General features: G+C 49.5%; 1 protein-coding gene across 2 annotated transcripts; it reads left to right on the top strand.

Moving 5' to 3' along the window:
* Positions 1-479: 479 nt before the first annotated feature.
* Positions 480-17,002, top strand: golgb1 (golgin B1). Of its 2 annotated transcripts, none has more exons than XM_068585973.1 (20): positions 480-664; positions 1,863-1,941; positions 2,428-2,598; positions 2,697-2,810; positions 2,949-3,113; positions 3,206-3,328; positions 3,679-3,792; positions 4,016-4,715; positions 4,804-4,880; positions 5,581-5,641; positions 6,071-11,159; positions 11,245-11,656; positions 11,737-11,970; positions 12,056-12,907; positions 12,990-13,183; positions 13,321-13,480; positions 13,729-13,829; positions 13,919-13,990; positions 14,786-14,858; positions 14,987-17,002. In XM_068585973.1, the coding sequence occupies exons 2-20, from the start codon at positions 1,873-1,875 to the stop codon at positions 15,122-15,124; spliced, it is 8,919 nt and encodes a 2,972-aa protein (XP_068442074.1). In that variant the 5' UTR covers positions 480-664; positions 1,863-1,872; the 3' UTR covers positions 15,125-17,002. The 2 variants fall into 2 exon arrangements, with proteins under 2 accessions (XP_068442074.1, XP_068442073.1); XM_068585972.1 differs by having other exon boundaries at positions 2,946-3,113.
* Positions 17,003-17,417: the final 415 nt, after the last annotated feature.

The following is a 17,417-nucleotide window of genomic DNA, read 5'->3' as shown; positions in this document are numbered from 1 at the left end:
TTTTTCTTTCAGTAAGGCCTCATTTCCACCTCTTCAGTTTCAGCTGCAGTCTTTGTCGTTGTCTTAATGTAACAACACAGTTAGACAAAGTCAGTGTGGCTCCATGCCAGAGCTCGGGCAGATCTCTGTGGCACCGCCGGCGCCACTTGTCCTCTTCCCCCAGTGCAGACGCTTGTAGATGGAGTCAAACGCAGACACCGTGTAGCGCGCAAACAGGGTGGTCCACTTCACAGCATCCACCATCCACTGCACGGAGCGCCCGGCGAAGGCCACAAACACCGTGATGGAGTGAAACAGCAGCATCAGACTCCTCCCTAGCTGCCGGCCGTGGTTGATGACCTGGTGGACTCTTTGGTCATTCCTTGCCCTCATTATTCTGTCTTCTGAATGTAGAAATTGAAATATATAAATATATATTTGTTGCTTACGGGCTCATTTTTCGTTTTGATGGGTGTATATTTTATGCAGACGCTCCCTGCGGAGGAGAAGACACCGTGCGAAGTTGCAGGCGGTCCTTTAAAAAACGCAAGTCCGGGCTGTCCAATCAGAGCGAAGGAAGTTTTGTTTCCGGGATTGTTTGGTGATGTGGCTATGCTCTGCCTTCCATCCGAGGAAATATATCACATAAAAAACAGATACATTCACCTGGGAAGCAAGCGCACAGGTGAGTCAAAGGTCCTTGCTTTAAAAAAGAAAATACGCCCCTTGCTGGGCTGCATTACACAGCTGCCATTCACGGAGGATAGAAACGGTTAAAAACGGGTTTTAAAGAAACTGCCCCTTCTAGGTTAGTGACCAGCGTTAGCGAGCTAAGTGGCTTTAGCTCACTTACTGTATCGTCCAAAGTACAGTCACAGTAAACACCGGATATTTCCCCCGGATTATCCCGCTCACTCCGCCGTTTCTTTGTCTTCAGATACGGCTACGTCTCTTCGGGGACGTCGCTGTCCAACCGCCGGGAAAGTTTGCCGTCCATTTTTGGCGTTAGCCAGCTATAATCTTTTGCCTGTTCACGAAAAGAGTGACGCAGCCGCAGTGGAGCGTCCGAGCAGGATTCGGGAAGACTCGGGTCTGTCCGGTTCGGCTCGGAGAACAGCAGGCTCGGGTGGGATGTCTGCCAATGTGTTGCTTTGGACGTGAAGGAGGGAGGAAGTCATAAAAAAATGATAATAATATCACAGATTTGATGGTTCTGAAAATATTCAAAATCTTCTAATAATAATAATAATAATACTGCATACATTTCTAAATTAATCTGCGACTTATTTTATCCATTAATTGAAAATAAATGTTCTATTAAATTTTCCTATAGCCCAAAATGATTGTATAATTCCCCTAATTTCGCCATGTATGTGTATGTAGATCTTTGTATATGGTTCCTTTTGTTTGTGAACCTTGGTTGTCCTTGTTTGACAAATTAAAAACAGTGAATCCTCACAGTTGAGACGCTAAAACTAAGAAATGTTGACGTGAAAAATAATCAATTGTCAAAATAGTTGCCTTTTTTTCCACCCAATCTCTTGACTAATCGTCTCAGCTCTAGTGTAATGTCACATGCTGCTGCAGGGATATACTGTGTACACAAAGGTAAAATACTGTAAATATGCTGAAGACTATGTGTATATTCACACCTTAAGGGGATGTTTCATTCAATGTCAGGCAGCATTTGAAGCTGTTCTTGGCAAAGACAGTAGAAGGGCACATATGTGTGTACATATCTTACATGATATACTGTGTATCATAAACACAAAGCTGCACTGTAAGTAAGTATGTAAGACAAGGGCATGCACAGGTGCGGCAAAGGAATGTAATTACATGCCAGACATTACTAATGTTATTGTTGATATGTTTCCCCCTCACAGTGCCATCTTTATGTTCAGCCGTCTGGCCACGGTCCTCCAGGAGCTCTCTGGAGAGGAGGGCCCAGATGGAGATCCTCAGGTGAGAGAGCAACACATTATATATTACAAATTATAATCAAGAGTGTTGCCATGCTTTTAAATAAGTAGTGTTATGTCTCCAGGGCATAGTTTCCTCCTTTTCGGAGCAACCACTAAGAAAACACAGAGAGCATGAGGATGACAGGAAATGCCTTCTTTCGTCTCCTCTTTTAAAATAAAGATGTTTTATCTCTTACGGCATCCCATCTGTATAAAAATAGGTCAAAGACGGCTTCATCTTGCTTCACATATGTTCACTGACTTCAAAACTATCATATCGTCAGAGCGTCTACACATTCAAGGACACGTTAACAAGGCTCTCCGGGGATTTAACGCCACTTTCATTAAGTTGTGTGGCACTCCATCCTCCATTTCCCATAATGCAGCTCAGTAGCATTATTAGATTAGAACATTATGCAGCTGTTTTTACAGCTTGAGCAGGACTAACCGTGACAGATCAAGTGACCGTATCTGTTTCCTCGCACAGGGCATGCTGGTGCCTCAGCTCCCTGCCGGCGAGGGCCCAGCTCCTGTGGAGTCTGAGGCCCCCGAGGAGGCCATGGAGAGGCTGGCTCACCTGGAACAACTGGTGGTCCAGCTGAAGGAGCTCATCCGAGACAAAGACGCTCAGCTGTTTAACAAAGATGCACAGCTCAAGGTGCGTTGACCTGTGTGTTTCGTTTTCTACCGAGGAAAAAAAAAGTCAGCCGTGTTCTTGACGTCAACTCGTGCTTTTTCTGCTTCTCACATCCACAGAGCGAAAAGGACGAAGCCGATGCTCGCTTCACCAAACTCAAAATGCAGGCCAAAGCCAAGATGGTGACACTCAACAAACAGATAACAGATCTGAGAGGACAAGGAGACGCAGCAGTAAGTTGGAATGAGGCCAAATAGCCTCACAAATCAACTTCCTGCTGCGTTTTATGCAGACTAAGATATACCACAAACTAACAATACGACTCAAGTTTTTTTTTAATCTGACTTCAACATCTGTTTTGTCTACAGCAGAGTCCGGACAGCTCGTTCACAGGAGCCGGCGCTGCAGTGGAGGAGGAGCTCCAGGAGCTGAAGACCAAGCTGATCGAGGAGGAAGCCAACAGCCGAGAGCTCCGGGAGCAACTCCAGATCACCGAACGGCTCCTCCAAGAGAAGGAATCTGCCCACACCGAGCAGGTGACACATCTGGGTCTCTCGGTACACGCAGTGGCATCTCCGTTTAACAAACAGTGATTTTTGAATGACGCCTTGGGCTTTTTGTTTGTCAGTTGGGGAAGCTGCAGGCTGTGGTCTGCGAGAAGGATGTGCGTTTCCAGGAACAGATCCAGAAACATGAGGAAGAGCTGCTGGAGGTCACGACACAGTCTCAGAGGGACGGCGAGCTTCAGCAGGTAGAAGACCCACGAGATGTGAGATGTATACCCATAACAATGTTCAAGAGCCCAAGTTTAATTTGTCTGTTTTTTAAACTGTTGTAACTAACCCTCTCATGTATATTCAGTTTACTATTATAGACAACAGACTACACAAACTAGCAAATATTCACATTTAAGAAGCTGGCACCTCCTTAACATTTAGCATTTTTATAATATTTACTTAAATGATGCATGAACCCATATTTGACTCGGTTCATCTGGAGGTGACTGGCCTCAGGTTGCATGCTCGTGAAAGAGCAGATGATGTCCACGCTTCACAGATACATGTTCCATGATCTGGTCTCTTGGTGTTTTATTTCTCCCAGGCCCTGAATGCAGCACAGAGGCGTTGTGAAGAACTCGAGGAGGCCGTAAACTCTCGGTCCCAAGTGCTGGAAATGCTGCAGCAGGAAGTGAGCAGTGCCGATCAGCAGAAACAGGTACGGATTCTGGTTTGGATTGGTGTGTTGGTTTAGAGATAGACGTTGGCAGATATCCTTCAGTTGCATTGAATCGCGCTCCTGCTCGATGAAAAGAAAGACTGTTCAAACAGTCACGCCCTCGTTTTGATGGCACGTCAGAATTATGCATTGTTTGGCTGAGACACACACGCACACCCACTCATATCCTCTTTCTCCTTCTCTCGGTCTAATTCCTGCTCAGATCTTGACTGCTCAGTTCCGGCAGATGGATCAGGAGCTGGCCGAGGCCGTCAAGCGGAGGGAGGAGGAGAGGCAGCAGTGGGCCGAGCGGGCCGGCGGGGCCGACGAAGAACTCTCGGCCCTCCGAAGCCGCCTGGAGGACTTGGAAAGAGAGAGGGCGGAGGCGGCGGGGCAAGAGGGCGAGCTGGCCTCCCTGAGAGAAGCAGAGCGAGCGAGCCGGCAGGCGCTGCAGGAGGAAAAGATGGAAGTTGCCAGATTGGAGAGAGAACTGGCTCTGACAAAAGAGGCCGAGCTGGCGGCCGCACAAGCGAGCCGCGACGCTGCCGAGAGCGACAGGGCGGAAATAGTCCGGCTTGAAAGCGAACTTGCATCTACGAGAGAGGAAAGCGTCCGTGCCGACCAGGACGCCTCGGAGAGGGAGAGTTCAGAGGTCGATAAGCTGGAGCGAGAGCTGGCCTCACTTAAAGAAGAAAGTCAAGATGCCCGGAAGAAATGTGAGATCTTGGATGAAATGTGGGGACCTCTGCGGTCTCTGGCTCTTGAAGAAGCGGCAGAGGAAGACGTCTCCTTCCCCGCTGACCTTTCCCTGTTCCTGGACACTGTGCAGTCTATTGAGACGCGGCTGACGAGGCTGAGAGATGAACGCAGCGAGAGGGAGGAACATTGCGTCGAGCTCACCCACACCGTGGAAACCCTTCAGGGTAAGAAAATGTGTCTGCTTATGAAGTTCAGGAGGAAACCTTTCAGTTTCATGGAGATGTTTGAATAAGAATCTCTTGATTTTTCCAGAACAACTTGACAGAAAAAACACAGAGCAGGAGGAAACCACCGCCACGATACAACAGCTGCAGCATCTCATTGTAACGGTGAGTCCTCAGAAGCTGTTATAACATCTGGTGTCATTAAATGATCTGTATCTCGATGCATCACCTGGATAAAAGCAATTTAATCCCAGCTCTTCTATTGAGTTACGTTGTCATTATCTCGTATTATGTGAGCGCTCCGAGTGTGGCCTTAAAAACACAGAAGCAAGTTTCTGCTCAATGCCGGAATTTAGCAAATCGTCTTACTTGATTTCACTTCAAAAGGAAATCTTAAATAAGCCGCTTGATACTCGTTACACGTTCCATCATCTCGGCAGAGATTTAGCTTCAAAGTGTATCATCAAGTGTAAGATGTGGGACTGGGAGCTTAGCCTAAGAGCTATAAGAAGTTCTTCTTAGTCGTCTTCAAAGTCAGACAACCGTGTCTTTTTAATTTACTCCTTTTGTATTAAAATACTGTTTAAAGATTTTGTTTCGAGAGCAGACTGGTCTTTTGCACCTGCTCGAGGGTCACAACATGTGCTCGGCCGGGTTATGTCTCGGAGAGGACAGCGGCTAGAAGTGTGCCTAATCCCCTCTGCACTGATCCGCCGTTGTGGCTGACCTTTACCTCGTGTGCTGCTGATACAGTTTCTAGAACGATCATAGAGGCCATACAGAAAAGTGTTGTCCCGCCTCCTTTTATAAAGGAAATGTTTAATCAAAAAGCTTCAATCTTGCTGAATATCTTTTTTTGTTTCAGGCGTCTGAAAGGGACGATGTGACCGAACCATCAGCACAGGATCCATCTGAAGCTCAAAAAGGTACAAATACTAGATTTGTACTCTCAAAATAAAATGCATACGTTACATGGAACATAACGGTTATGGATCAATACGCTCTCACACACAATAACACTTTTATGCAGCGCTTATTTACAAGGATACACAACAGGAGCCATAACTTGACATTACTGTGTGTGAGGCAGTGATGAAAAATAAATATATACATTCACTTCAATACCGTATTTAAATACAAATTGTGTTATTCTTAGTATTTCCATTTGATGCTACTTTGTACTTTCATGTACAGCTTTAGTTACGAGCTACTTTGTAGATTTAGATTGATTTTCTGATGATTATTTTTAGAATTATTAATCAGCAACTATTTTGATATTTAGTTCATCGTAATTCTTCGAAGTTGCCAAACCAATATTGTCTAATAACTTCCTCCCTTTTTGTTGACTTCCACAGCACAGCTTCTGGACCTGCAGCAGCAGCTTTTAGAAAAAGACAGGGAGCTGGTCGCCCTGCAGGAATCCCTCCGGCTGGCTAACGAGCTGACGAGCTCCGGTGCGGTTGCATCCTGTGAAACCTACGATCAGACTCCAGATCGGGGTCAGGATGCCGGCGCCGCCGCACATGGCGGTTCTGAGGCCCTTCCCAGCTTTATGGAGGATCCGCAAGAAGATGAGACCACCTTAGTTGCCGAGGACACCTCCGTCCTCTCCATTTCTGCTGATAACGAGAGCAGCCCGGAGCTTATCGGACACCAGTCTGAGTCCCCGGAAGAGTCCAAAGGGACCTCCTCGGATGAGATGGTCGCCAGCAGTGATTCAGAGGTGGCCCACAGCAGCTGGACCCTCCTCGAAGCTCTGAATCAAGATGGAGGCCAGGAGTGGCCGTCCATCACGCAGGACTTTGGCCAGCTGCAGCTGCAGTCGTGGGAGGCAACGAGCATGGAGCAGGAAACCTCCACAGTTCAAGTCGAGTCCTCCTCCGTCGTCATCCGAGAGACGGTGCAGGTCCATGTCACTCAGCAGGGTTCTTCCACCACGGGGGGCAACGTGGCCTCTGGTCAGCTCTTCGCTCAGGCCTTAGCCGAGGAGCTTCAGAGGAGGTACAGTGAGCTCATGGCTGAGCTCCAGAGGCTCAGGGAGGCGGCCGCAGAGTCCCAAGACAAAATCAAGAGTCTGGAAGATGAAACACAGTCGCTTACTGCGGCCAAAGAAGAAGCCGAGTCACTGGTCAGTAGTTTTATGGAGGAGCACAAGTCAGTCAGAGAGCAGCTGGACAATCTCTCTCAGAAATCTCTGTCCGTGGTGGAGAAACACGGTGTTGAAATGCATCTTCTGGAAGATCAGGTAGACATTTTAAGCACTGAAAGTAAAATGAAGGAAGAGACGATCCAGGCCCTGCGTACTGATCTGGAAATGGTTCGCCAAGCTTTCTCCGAGCAGGAGGGGCAGGCCAGGATGCTGAGCGCTCAGCTGGAGGACCGAGAGCTCCTCTCCTCCGAGCTGGAAAGGAGGCTTCGGGACATGGAAAGCAGCATGCTGGAATACTCTCAAACATCGGAGCTCAACAATGACACTTTGTCAAATAAGGACGTGGAGATCAGCGAGCTCCACGTTCGCCTCAGCCAAAAAGAGCGGGAGGTGATGGAGCTCAATGACAGCATGTCTGCGAAACTCCTCCAAGCGGAAGAAGAGAAGTTCCAGACAGACAGCGAGGTCAGTAAGCTAAAGGAGCAGATCGTGGACCTCGAGAAAGTCCGAGATGAGAAGCAGAAAGTGACTTTGGAGGACTCGGCCGCTCCCGCGGACAATGACGAACTCGCTGCCGTGCAAAAGGAGAAAGGAGTGCTGGAAACCCAACTGACGAACACGAAGAAGAAGCTGCAGGCTGCGCTTGTGCAACGCAAAGACCTCCTGAGGAAGGTCGCCGATTTTGAGGAGGAAGCGAAGAAACGGACGGAGCGAGACGAAACGGCGAAGGAAGAGACTCACGCAGACATCTCTGAGGTCGAACAACCCGGAGGATATGACATTCAGGAAATGGAGGCTAAAGTCATCGAACTCGAGCGAGCCTTAAGATCCAAAGAAGATGCAGTCCAGACTCTCGAGCTGAAGATTTGCCAGCAGGATGAACTTCTCGCCGAGACGCTCGCTATGAATAGAAAGCTAAGTGAGGAAGCCACGAGCGCTCAGCAGGCGGGCGGTTCTGCTGAAACGACTGTGTTTCAATCCCAAGTGGCCTCTCTGGAAGCCGAGTTGGAAACCCTCCAGAGGAAAGTTCAAGAGGCCCAAGAGTCTCGCAAGGAGACCATCCGCAAGGCCAAAGAAAAGGACAGGCACCACCGCGAGCAACTGAAGCAGCAGAAAGAAGAGCACGGCGAGCTGGTGGAACGTTTCGAGGCGCAGAGCGGCGAGCGCGAGGTGCTGCTGACCAAACTGAGAGAATTGGAAGAAAACGCGAGCGCCGAGAGAGAGCCCCGTCGGGAGACCAAGCGGCTGGCTGAAAATGTGTCGAAGCAAGCGGCAGGGGATTGGGTCCAGGAGGACTGGGTGGATTTTGCCGCGTCCGAGACCGACTCGTCGCAGCTGCAACCCGGCGAGCCGGTTCAGCGTCCGGCAGAGCAGCCCGACGTCCTCTCCGCACATATGCAGGAGTCCGTGAAGGCACTCAGAGACGAGATCCAGACTGTGCAGCTCGCCAACGCGGAGCTCGAGAGGCAGCTGCAGGAAACTCAGGCCAGTCTGTCTCTGAAAGAGGCGGATGTACTGGAACTGGGCAAAGAGCTCCTCGCGCTAAGAGAAAAAGAAAGACAGATCGATGCACTCTCGGAGGAAATTCACGAACTTAGGGAAAAGTATCACCAGGCGGAGTCTTACGCCGAGTCCCTGAAGGCGGAGATGGAGGCCGGAGCGGCAAGCGCAGATTCTGCATCCTCCATTACAGCTCTTCAGACCGAGGTGCAGGACTTCAAGCAGTTCCTTGACGATAAAAACCTGGAAATCACGGAGCTGAGCCAGCAGCTCAGCGAGCAGAACGCTCTCATACACGCCATGCAGGACACGGTGTCTCAGAAGGACCAGCTCGTGTCTTCTTTACAGGAAGAGCTGAAAGCCGAGCAAGAAAAAGCCCAAAGGTTAGAGGTTGAAGTTCCACAGAAGCAGGAGGAAGGAAAAGGCAGCGAGGCGAAGATCCAGCAGCTCAAACAAAAGCTTCAGGCTGCTCTGATCTCTCGCAAAGATGCCCTGAAAGAAAACAAAACCCAGAAGGAAAAACTAGCGTCAACCGAGAAGCTCGTGGCCGAATTGCAGCAGAAAACGGAGTCGGCGGAAGAGGAGCTGGAGAAGCTCAGAGGGGAGAGAGTCAAACTGATTGATGAGATTGACCGGACGTTACTGGAAAACCAAAGCCTGGGATCGTCCTGCGAGAGCCTCAAGCTGGCCATGGAGGGCATGCTGACCGAGAAAGACGCCTGCAAGAGAGAAGTGGAGCTGGCGAAAGAGGAGGCCGCCGCGGCCTGCAGGGAATGGGAGGAGAAGGTCCGCGGCATGAAGGACGAGTACGAGACCCTGCTCAAGTCGTACGAAAACGTGAGCGACGAGGCGGAGCGAGTGAGACGGGTGCTGGAGGCCGCCAGGCAGGAGAGGCAGGAGCTCGCCACCAAGGCGAGGGCGCAGGAGGCCGGGAGGCAGGAAGCCGAAAGGCAGGCGGAAGAGGCACAGAAAGAGGTGAATTCGGTGAAAGACAAAATGAGGAAGTTCGCCAAAACAAAGCAGCAGAAAATCCAGGAGTTGGAGGAGGAGAACGAGAGTCTTCGAGAGATGCAGGACAAAGCGGGAGTAAAACGAGAGGGCAAGGCGCTCAAGGTCGAGGTTGAGAGACTTCAAGACGAGCTCGGGGCTTTGAAAACGGAGTTGGATGCGACCGTGGCAGAAAAATCCTCTTTAGGGCAGCAGATTGAGGAGTTGAGGGAACAACTTGCCCGGACGGGAGAGAAAGAAGACGGGGTAATTGAAGCTCCTTTGCTGAGCTCTGCACCCATTGTAGAAGAGGTTGTCGCTGCCCAGCAATCAGACGTCATCATGACCGAAGCAGAGCTTGTTGAAACTCAATATGAAGACCAAGAAACACCCCCAACTCCCGAAGAGACACCTGCTGACCAAATAGCTGCAGTGCATGCGCCAGAAACACGTTCACAACCTACCGAGGAAAACAAAGAGGCCGAAATGACGGAAAGGGTTCAAGTTTTATTGGAGAATAAAACGAGGGAGATGGAGGCGGCCGTCGGCACAGAACGGGAACTGTGGCGGGAGCAGGAGGCCGGACTCAAAGCCCAGCTGGCGTCTCTCGAGCGAGATCTCCAGGAGAGCAAAGAGAAGGAGAGCCTCGAGGTGTCGCTGGAGAAACGCCTTCAAGAGGGAAAGGAGAGAGAGAAGAGTCTGGTTGAAGAGGCATCGAAGAGGGAGGCCCAGTTCAAAGAGCTGCTCCGAGGCCTCGAAGCCGAGAAGGACAACCTGGAGGAGCGTCTGATGAACCAGCTGGCTCAGCTCAACGGGAGCATCGCCGGCTACCAGCAGGAGGCGGCGGACAACCGGGAGCACCTCGCCGAGCTGCAGCGCGAGGTGGAGGGGCTGGAGAGGGAGCGAGCCGAGCTGGAGGCCGAGGCCCGCAGCGAGAGCGACCGGGCCGCCCGGCTGGAGGAGGACATGAGGCAAGCCCAGAGAGAGCGGGCCGAGGCCGAAGCGGAGTCGGGGAAGCAGAGGGAGCTGGAGCAACAGCTGAAGTCCGCCCAGAGGGTCAGGGAAGGCAGCCAGAGCCGAACGCGTCAGCTGGAGGAGCTGCTGCGGGAGAAGCAGCTGGAGGTCCGTCAGCTGCAGAAGGACTGCATCAAGTACCAGGAGAGGATCAGCGAACTGGGCCGAGAAGCCAAGTCGCTGCAGCTGGGCCACGACGAGCTACGCAGCAAGCTGGAACAATCCCAGCTGGAGGCCACCAAGACCGCGGAAGACCTGAAAAGGTGCGAGGCGGAGCTGGCGAGCCGCAGTTCCCAGCTGGCCGAGGCCCAGACGCAGGCCAGCGAGGCCCTAGCTGAGAAGAGCACCCTCGAACAGAACATGGAGAAGAGGGAGGCCGCGTTGAAAGCGGAGGCGGAGCAAACCCTCGACTCTGTGAGATTCCGGCTGGGAGGCGAACTGAAGGAGATGGAGCTGAGGCTGGAAGAGGTGGACAGAGAGAGGGACAAGGAAGAGGAAGCCACACTGGAGGCCAGGGAGATCGCAGAAGGAGCGGAGAGGCGCGCCCAAGAGATGCAGGCCCGTCTGGACGAGTCTCTGGCCAGGTTAGCGGCCTTCTCGCGCTGCATGTCCTCGCTGCAAGACGACCGGGACAGAGTTTTGGACGAGACCCGGCAATGGGAGACTCGCTTCCACGATGCGCTGCAGAGCAAGGAGAGTGAAGTTCAGGGGGCTGAATCGAGGGCCAAGGATCTGGCAGAGCAGCTTCAGAGAGAATCTGCACTGAAAGAGGAACTTCTGCTTTCAGTGGAAAGGTAAAAAATCTTATTTCTCAGAGTCCTCGGATTTATTCTGCTCCAAACTCTCCAAACTCACAATATGTATTCATTTTTCTTTCAGACTTGAGAAAGCAGACAAAGCGTGGCAGCTGAAACTGGAAGAGGAGGTGAAGAAAGTCGCGGAGAGCCAAGCTGCCCTCGAGGAAGCGAGCGGCAAGCTCCAGGAAACTACGACTGAGATGCAGGCCGCACGACAGGAAGCCAGCACCCTGAAAAACGAGGTGGAGAGTCTGAACCAGAGGGCCAGAGCTCTGGACGAGGCGGTAGGTCGGCTGCAGGCGGAAGTCGACCAGGCCAGAACGGAGCTGAGGGAGAGGGAGGCAGAAGAGCGTCGGCTGTGTCTGAACGTGGAGCAACTAGAGACGGACCTGAGATCCTCGAAGGCCTTGACGGAGAGTCTGCAGACTGAGTTGAATGAGAAGGAACGGAGAGAGGTGGAAATGCTGGGGGAGAACGAGCAAGCTGTAGCTCAGGTATTAACATGTCTACAGTACATTTTATTCATAGATAGATGATGCATTTGCCACCATTCATGTGTGTTTTGCATTCCCAGGCCGCAGAGGAAGCTAGAAAAGAGGCCGACAGCCGGGCACAAGAAGCCGAGGAGGAGCTGGAGCGGAGGAGAGGGGAACTGCGGGATCTGGAGGAAAAGCTGCGAAAGGGGGAGGAAGAGAGCAACAACAGGAAAGCCAGACTGGACTCTTTCATGAAAGCCATGGGCTCCCTCCAGGATGACAGAGACAGAGTCCTCAACACGTACAAACAGCTGGAGGAGAAACACCTGCAGGTAACGCACGAAAAACTCAACGCATATAAGATCTGTCGAGCTTTATTTAGATGCTAATATCATGTTTTCATGTATTGCGTCCCAGATGATGGTGGAGAAAGACGGTCTGATCCAAGAGGCGGCGGCGGAGAACAACAGCGTGAAAGAGGAGCTGCGCTCGCTGCTCGTCCAGAGAGATGACCTGTACGCCGAGAAGGCGCAGCTGTCGGCTCAGCTTCACGGCTACCGCGATGAGCTCAACCTGGTCCTGAGCATGAAGGACTCCCAACACAAGCAGCTTCTGGCCGCTCAGCGAGAGCGCATCGCCTCTCTGGAAAAGGAACGCGAGGAATTGGAGGGTCGGGTGAAGAGCGTCAGCAGAGCCAGAGAGACGGACGCGGAGGCGGTCGGAGTGGAGAGGGAGACTCTCAGTCAAGCCGCTGGCGGCGGCGGCGACCACAGGGCGGCGCCGCAGGTGGTAGATGCTCCCGGAGCGGAGGTGGAGAAGCTGAGGGAGCAGCTGCAAGCGGCGAGGGATCAAGCGGCGGCAGCAGAGGAGGGCCGGCAGAAGGAGAGACAAGCACAGGAGGGCAAGAGCAAAGAGCTGGCCGAGCTGCGCTGGGAGGGAGGCTTGATGCGGACGGAGTCGGAGAGCGCCCAGGAGAGGGTGGCCGAGCTGGCCGGCGACTTGCTGGCCGTGGAGCAGACGCTGCTGCAGGAGAGGGAGGCGGCGGCGCGGCTGAGGGCGGAGAACCAGTCGTTCTCCAAAGCCATGGCCTCGCTCCAGGACAGCAGGGACCAGGCGCTGAACGAGGCCCAGGAACTGAGCCTGAAGCTGGAGGAGATGAGTAAAGCCGGCGGCCACGCGGCACCCGCGAGCAGCCCCGCGGGCGCCACCGGAGAAGTGTGGGGGCTGAAGAACGCACTGCAGGCCCTGCAGAATGACAGGGAGAGGCTGGTGAGTTACTTCATCTCCCGATGAAGAGAGTAACGGTAACATTGTGGATTTTCATTCATCTATTTTTTTTTTTTTTTTGCAGCTGGAGCAGCTTCAAGCTCAGTCGTCCGAGCTCAAGACGCAGAAGTCGGAGCTGGCTCGACTGGGAGCCGGGGAGCTGATAAAAGTCAGCCAGGAGCTGTTTGAGGAGAAGAGGAAGAGCGAAGACATGCTGGAGGACGTGATGCAGCTCGGGAATGTGGTGGAAATGAGCAAGCAGGAGATAGAAACTCTCAGGTCAGGCACAGAGCCGGCGCTCTCTGTCGTCTTACACTCGCTGCTGTTTTTAAAGCACAAAGTGGCACAAAAAACCTGTGACTTGTGTGTGTGTGTGTGTGTGTGTGTGTAATTTGTCGGCCTTGTGCGCTCATTAGACTGGAGCGTATGGACTGGATGGCTCAAGTGGAGCAGCTGAAGCAGCAGACGCTCGCCACGCTCTCGGAGAGGGACCAACACCTGCGACAACTCACCGCCATGCTGGAGGAAGCCCGCGCTCATCAGCCCAAACTTCAGCAGGAACACTATCAGAGAGAGGTATATATATGTTTCCTTTTGAGTCCAAATATAGTGGAATATATTCTGTGGATAATGACTTTGCAAAAATCTAACACTTTAATCAGAAGTTTTTGTTTTTGTGTCATTCTGGGTCTTTATGGGTGTCAGTTAACTCTCCAGAAATTTGACTTGCAGAAGGCATAATATAAACTATGAAAGCAGCACAATGTAGGACAATGGCGTTGCACGCAATGTGAGTTTCCTGAATGTCATCATCTGCTCCACAGGGCACGGAGGAGGTGGACAGCGCTCCTGGAGCGCCGCAGGAGCGAAGCAGCCTCGTAGACAGCCACGCCCACTTAGCTGAGGTCAAGGAGCTGCAGAGAAGGTAAAGCACAGACCAAAAAAACCCTCACAAGAAATGCTGTTTGGATACAACAAGGAGACGCTAATCAATGTTTAATTATGTTCCATCAGGCTGGGTGAAGAGATGCAGCAGAGGGTGAATGCAGAGGAGCAGCTAATGGCCTCGCAGGATCGACTCAAACGGTACGAAATATGATGCTCGATAAAAGAGAAGGCAATATTAAAGCTGTTTGATTTCAATGGAGTCAATTACGTAATGTGAAACGTGGGGCTGCATCTAAAGCGCTTTTAAGCATCTTACTCATCATCCCATCAAAGCCTTCAGAGCTGCAAACTACACACACGCAGCCGCTAGCTTGTGGACATAGTGGAGCACTTAGCATCGAAAGAGACGGATGTTTCCCTCGTGAGTTGTTGGAGACCAAAACAGAGCCAGAATAAAACTGAAGTACAGAAACCAGACTCAAAATGACTGAGATTGTTGCTCCCTAACAGCTGGATGTGTAAATAAGCAACTGTTCATCCTTTTAAAAGGTGATTTGTTTACAGCTTGTAACCTATTAAAACTAGAATATTATAACATGTGTGTCTAGCATGAACAAGAAGTATGTAATATAGAAATAGAGGCAATATATGCACCATAAATATACTATTTTTGTTGATTAAACTGTCTAGTATCTTCTCGATTATTTGTTCTACTTAAATGACAGAAAACAGCAAAAATATATTGTCAATTTTAAAACCAAAATCTTCAAATCTTGCATATATAATACAAACGTTAATCATAAGTTTTGTTGTCTAATAAATGTTTTTAACTGCGTAATGTTGAGACTAATGATCATATTCTGCAATAAATGTTGAGAAACGGGGCTTTAATATACTTTCTGTCATTTCTCTGCATTTACATAACTTTGCACATTTGTATAATCAACCAAATATGACAACTAACGCCTTTTTTTCTCACATTATAAATCACAGCCAGGCTAAACGGTCCTCTGCACAAGAAGATGAGACTGCTCTCCTGATCGAGCCGGAAGGAGTTGTGACTCGAGTAAGGCTCCGCTAATGTCCTGCACCTCCTCGTTTGTCATCCTAACGGCTCCGGTAATAAAGACTCATGAGCTGAACGATTCCAGTAACCTTGTCCTCCTTCCTTCTCCTCCTCTTCTCCTCCTGCAGACTCGGAGAGGCGGCCCGGGTCTGATGCGGATGCTCCGAGTGGCTTTCTGCTCCCGGCAGCGGACGCCTCTGCTCTTCAGCCTCTATCTGCTCACCGTGCACGTCCTGCTGCTGCTGTGTCTGGGCGGATACCTGTGAAACCAGCTCGCTTTTAGCGCACACAAAAAACAACAACTGAGAGATAAGAGATAGAGAGAGGAGGGGAAAGGAAATGGAAACGCGTGACACAGACCTAACCCAAGCCATCGATGTGTTTTCTATTGTTACATGTAATAACTTATAGAAGGGAGGGTGTGAAGGATGTTCTACACACAAACGCTGCACTTTACGGGACGTCATCTTTTAGCCAAAGCATGTAGATTCATATCGGAGGCTGTTGTCACTGGCTTGAGCTGAGTTGCTCTTTTATAACTTTGAGGGAAACCCAAGCCGAGGGGACGCAAAGGGACTCATTTTCTTCCTAGGAAATCTATGGTTTTACAGGTGTAGGAAAGGTAATCATCATCATGTTGGCAGATTGTGTTTTTAATGTGCCTTTTAGATCTGGGGAGAAAAAGGGTCGCTTTACGTTAGAGCAGAAGACACTTTGGGGACGAGTTTTACATGAAGCTAAATGTCTTAGCTTAGCATCCAGACGGGAAACGGGGAGACGGCTCTTGCCTCGCTCTGGCAAACGGTGACAAAATACACCAAAAAGCAGCGAAAGCCCAACTTTAGATACGTCATACCTCGTTTGTTACGTTACACACAGAAACCAAAGTAAAAAAGTTAAATTCCTTCCAGAGGTTAATTGATGTAAACGGTAGTTTAGCGACTGTGGTATATTTGGCATCCAAGCAGTCAACCGTGGCCGAAAAAAGCAACGCGTAAAACTAGACATTGTGGGTTAAATACTTTGTTTTATTTGAACAAATATGAAACAAACGAGAGAATTCGTCACAATTAGTGAGCTTTCGAGGGTCTTTTTAATGTTACCGTTGTTTCCGCTATATGCTAAGCTAAGCTAACCATCTGCCGCCTGTAGCCCAACAGATATAAGAGTGATATCGACGCTGTTATCGAATAAGCGTGCATTTCCCAAAATGTCAAACTATTATTTTAAGATGGCTTGAGGTTCAGGGCGTGTTGTTACAGTCCGGTCTTCTTCCTCCTCGACTCATTTCATGCACAAAAACGGAGCACAGTGCAATTTACGTTACACATTCCTATCGTGGGGTTTCCTTTCTTTTCCTTTTCTTTCTCATGTAAATCACATTTAACAAAAGAAAAAGGGAGCATATTAATATTTGTACATATGTAATTGTGTTATGTATGCCAGCTGGATGTGGGTTTCCACCTCTTGAATAATCCAATAAGATTCCCAGTCCATGCTTCTGTTGCATAGACTTATATTTCACAGTTCGCACTGTAGTTTTTATGGCGGATGAAGTTGCCGTGCAGGTGCTACGTTACCACCGTGTGGATTCATTCCAGAGGATAAAGACTGCTGTTTTCTAAAGATATCCATCCCATAATAGGCTACTCTGATGTAGCATAATTTATTGCCATAACAGTTGAAATGATCCACTACCTACGTGTTTATCGATTCCTGTTTATTTAATCGCTCGCTCTTGGTGAAATGATCCCTCTGCATTCCTCTTCCTGTTCTCATTCTCATCTTACACACACTGAAATATACTTTTAACTGTAAAGTATTCTGCAAAAAGGGCTGTATAGAAAACTGAAATATAATAAAAATGTCGGTGGTGTAGATCAGGGACAGATCTTGTCAGGCGTTCATTTTGTGCTCATTTGTGTGAGTGTTGATAAATCTGACATTGGGACCTTTTTTTTTACTCACAGTCTGACTTTATTTTAATTCAACAAATTCAAACACATTTTGTTCCTTTTGTTTGTGAAATAATGAGGAAATGGGTATCAATAATCAGTGATTTTGCCATTTGTACTTGTGGAGTGACATCATGACACTGAGACATTTTGTAATGCACACAATAAAGCACTGCGTCTTAAACACTTTATCGCTTCTCTATAATGGAAGAAACATGATTAAAACTCACTGTTTTACCACTTTTACAGTCACATTAATTTATTTTTACAGCACAGGATGAAGATTAAACTAAAAAGCTTTGTCTGTACAAACACGACTGAGCCAGAGGGGCATTAAAACAGGTTCATCTGCAGGATGCAGGATGTAAAAATGCCTGGAAGGAGATTATTGTATTGCTTATGTGTGCATAAATCTAATAGATGTTTTAGAACTATTGTTAGACACTTTTTCATCCAAAATTCTTTGAGGCCTTGAAACAAACAAAAAAACACATTTATTGTCTTTGATTTTTTTAGTTTAGTCACATATTCTTTGAGTCAGAGTAGTAACACATCTTCCCAGGATTCTCCTATCGTTGTGGTTTATTGTGTATAAGTTGTGTAA

Source organism: Clinocottus analis, unplaced genomic scaffold (assembly GCF_023055335.1).
Source record: "Clinocottus analis isolate CAN_PGR_092001 unplaced genomic scaffold, fCliAna1.0.p SCAF_20, whole genome shotgun sequence".
Taxonomy (NCBI): Eukaryota; Metazoa; Chordata; class Actinopteri; order Perciformes; family Cottidae; genus Clinocottus; species Clinocottus analis.
Note: the sequence above shows the minus strand (reverse complement) of the source record. Positions and strands in the feature narration are given on the sequence as shown.

Excerpts from the sequence above, each read along its gene's own strand:
- golgb1 (XM_068585972.1), top strand. The coding sequence starts at position 1,873 with ATGTTCAGCCGTCTGGCCACGGTCCTCCAGGAGCTCTCTGGAGAGGAG. Across the intron at positions 4,716-4,803 it reads CACCGTGGAAACCCTTCAGG|AACAACTTGACAGAAAAAAC; the intron begins GTAAGAAAATGT and ends TGATTTTTCCAG. Across the intron at positions 13,830-13,918 it reads GTCAAGGAGCTGCAGAGAAG|GCTGGGTGAAGAGATGCAGC; the intron begins GTAAAGCACAGA and ends ATGTTCCATCAG.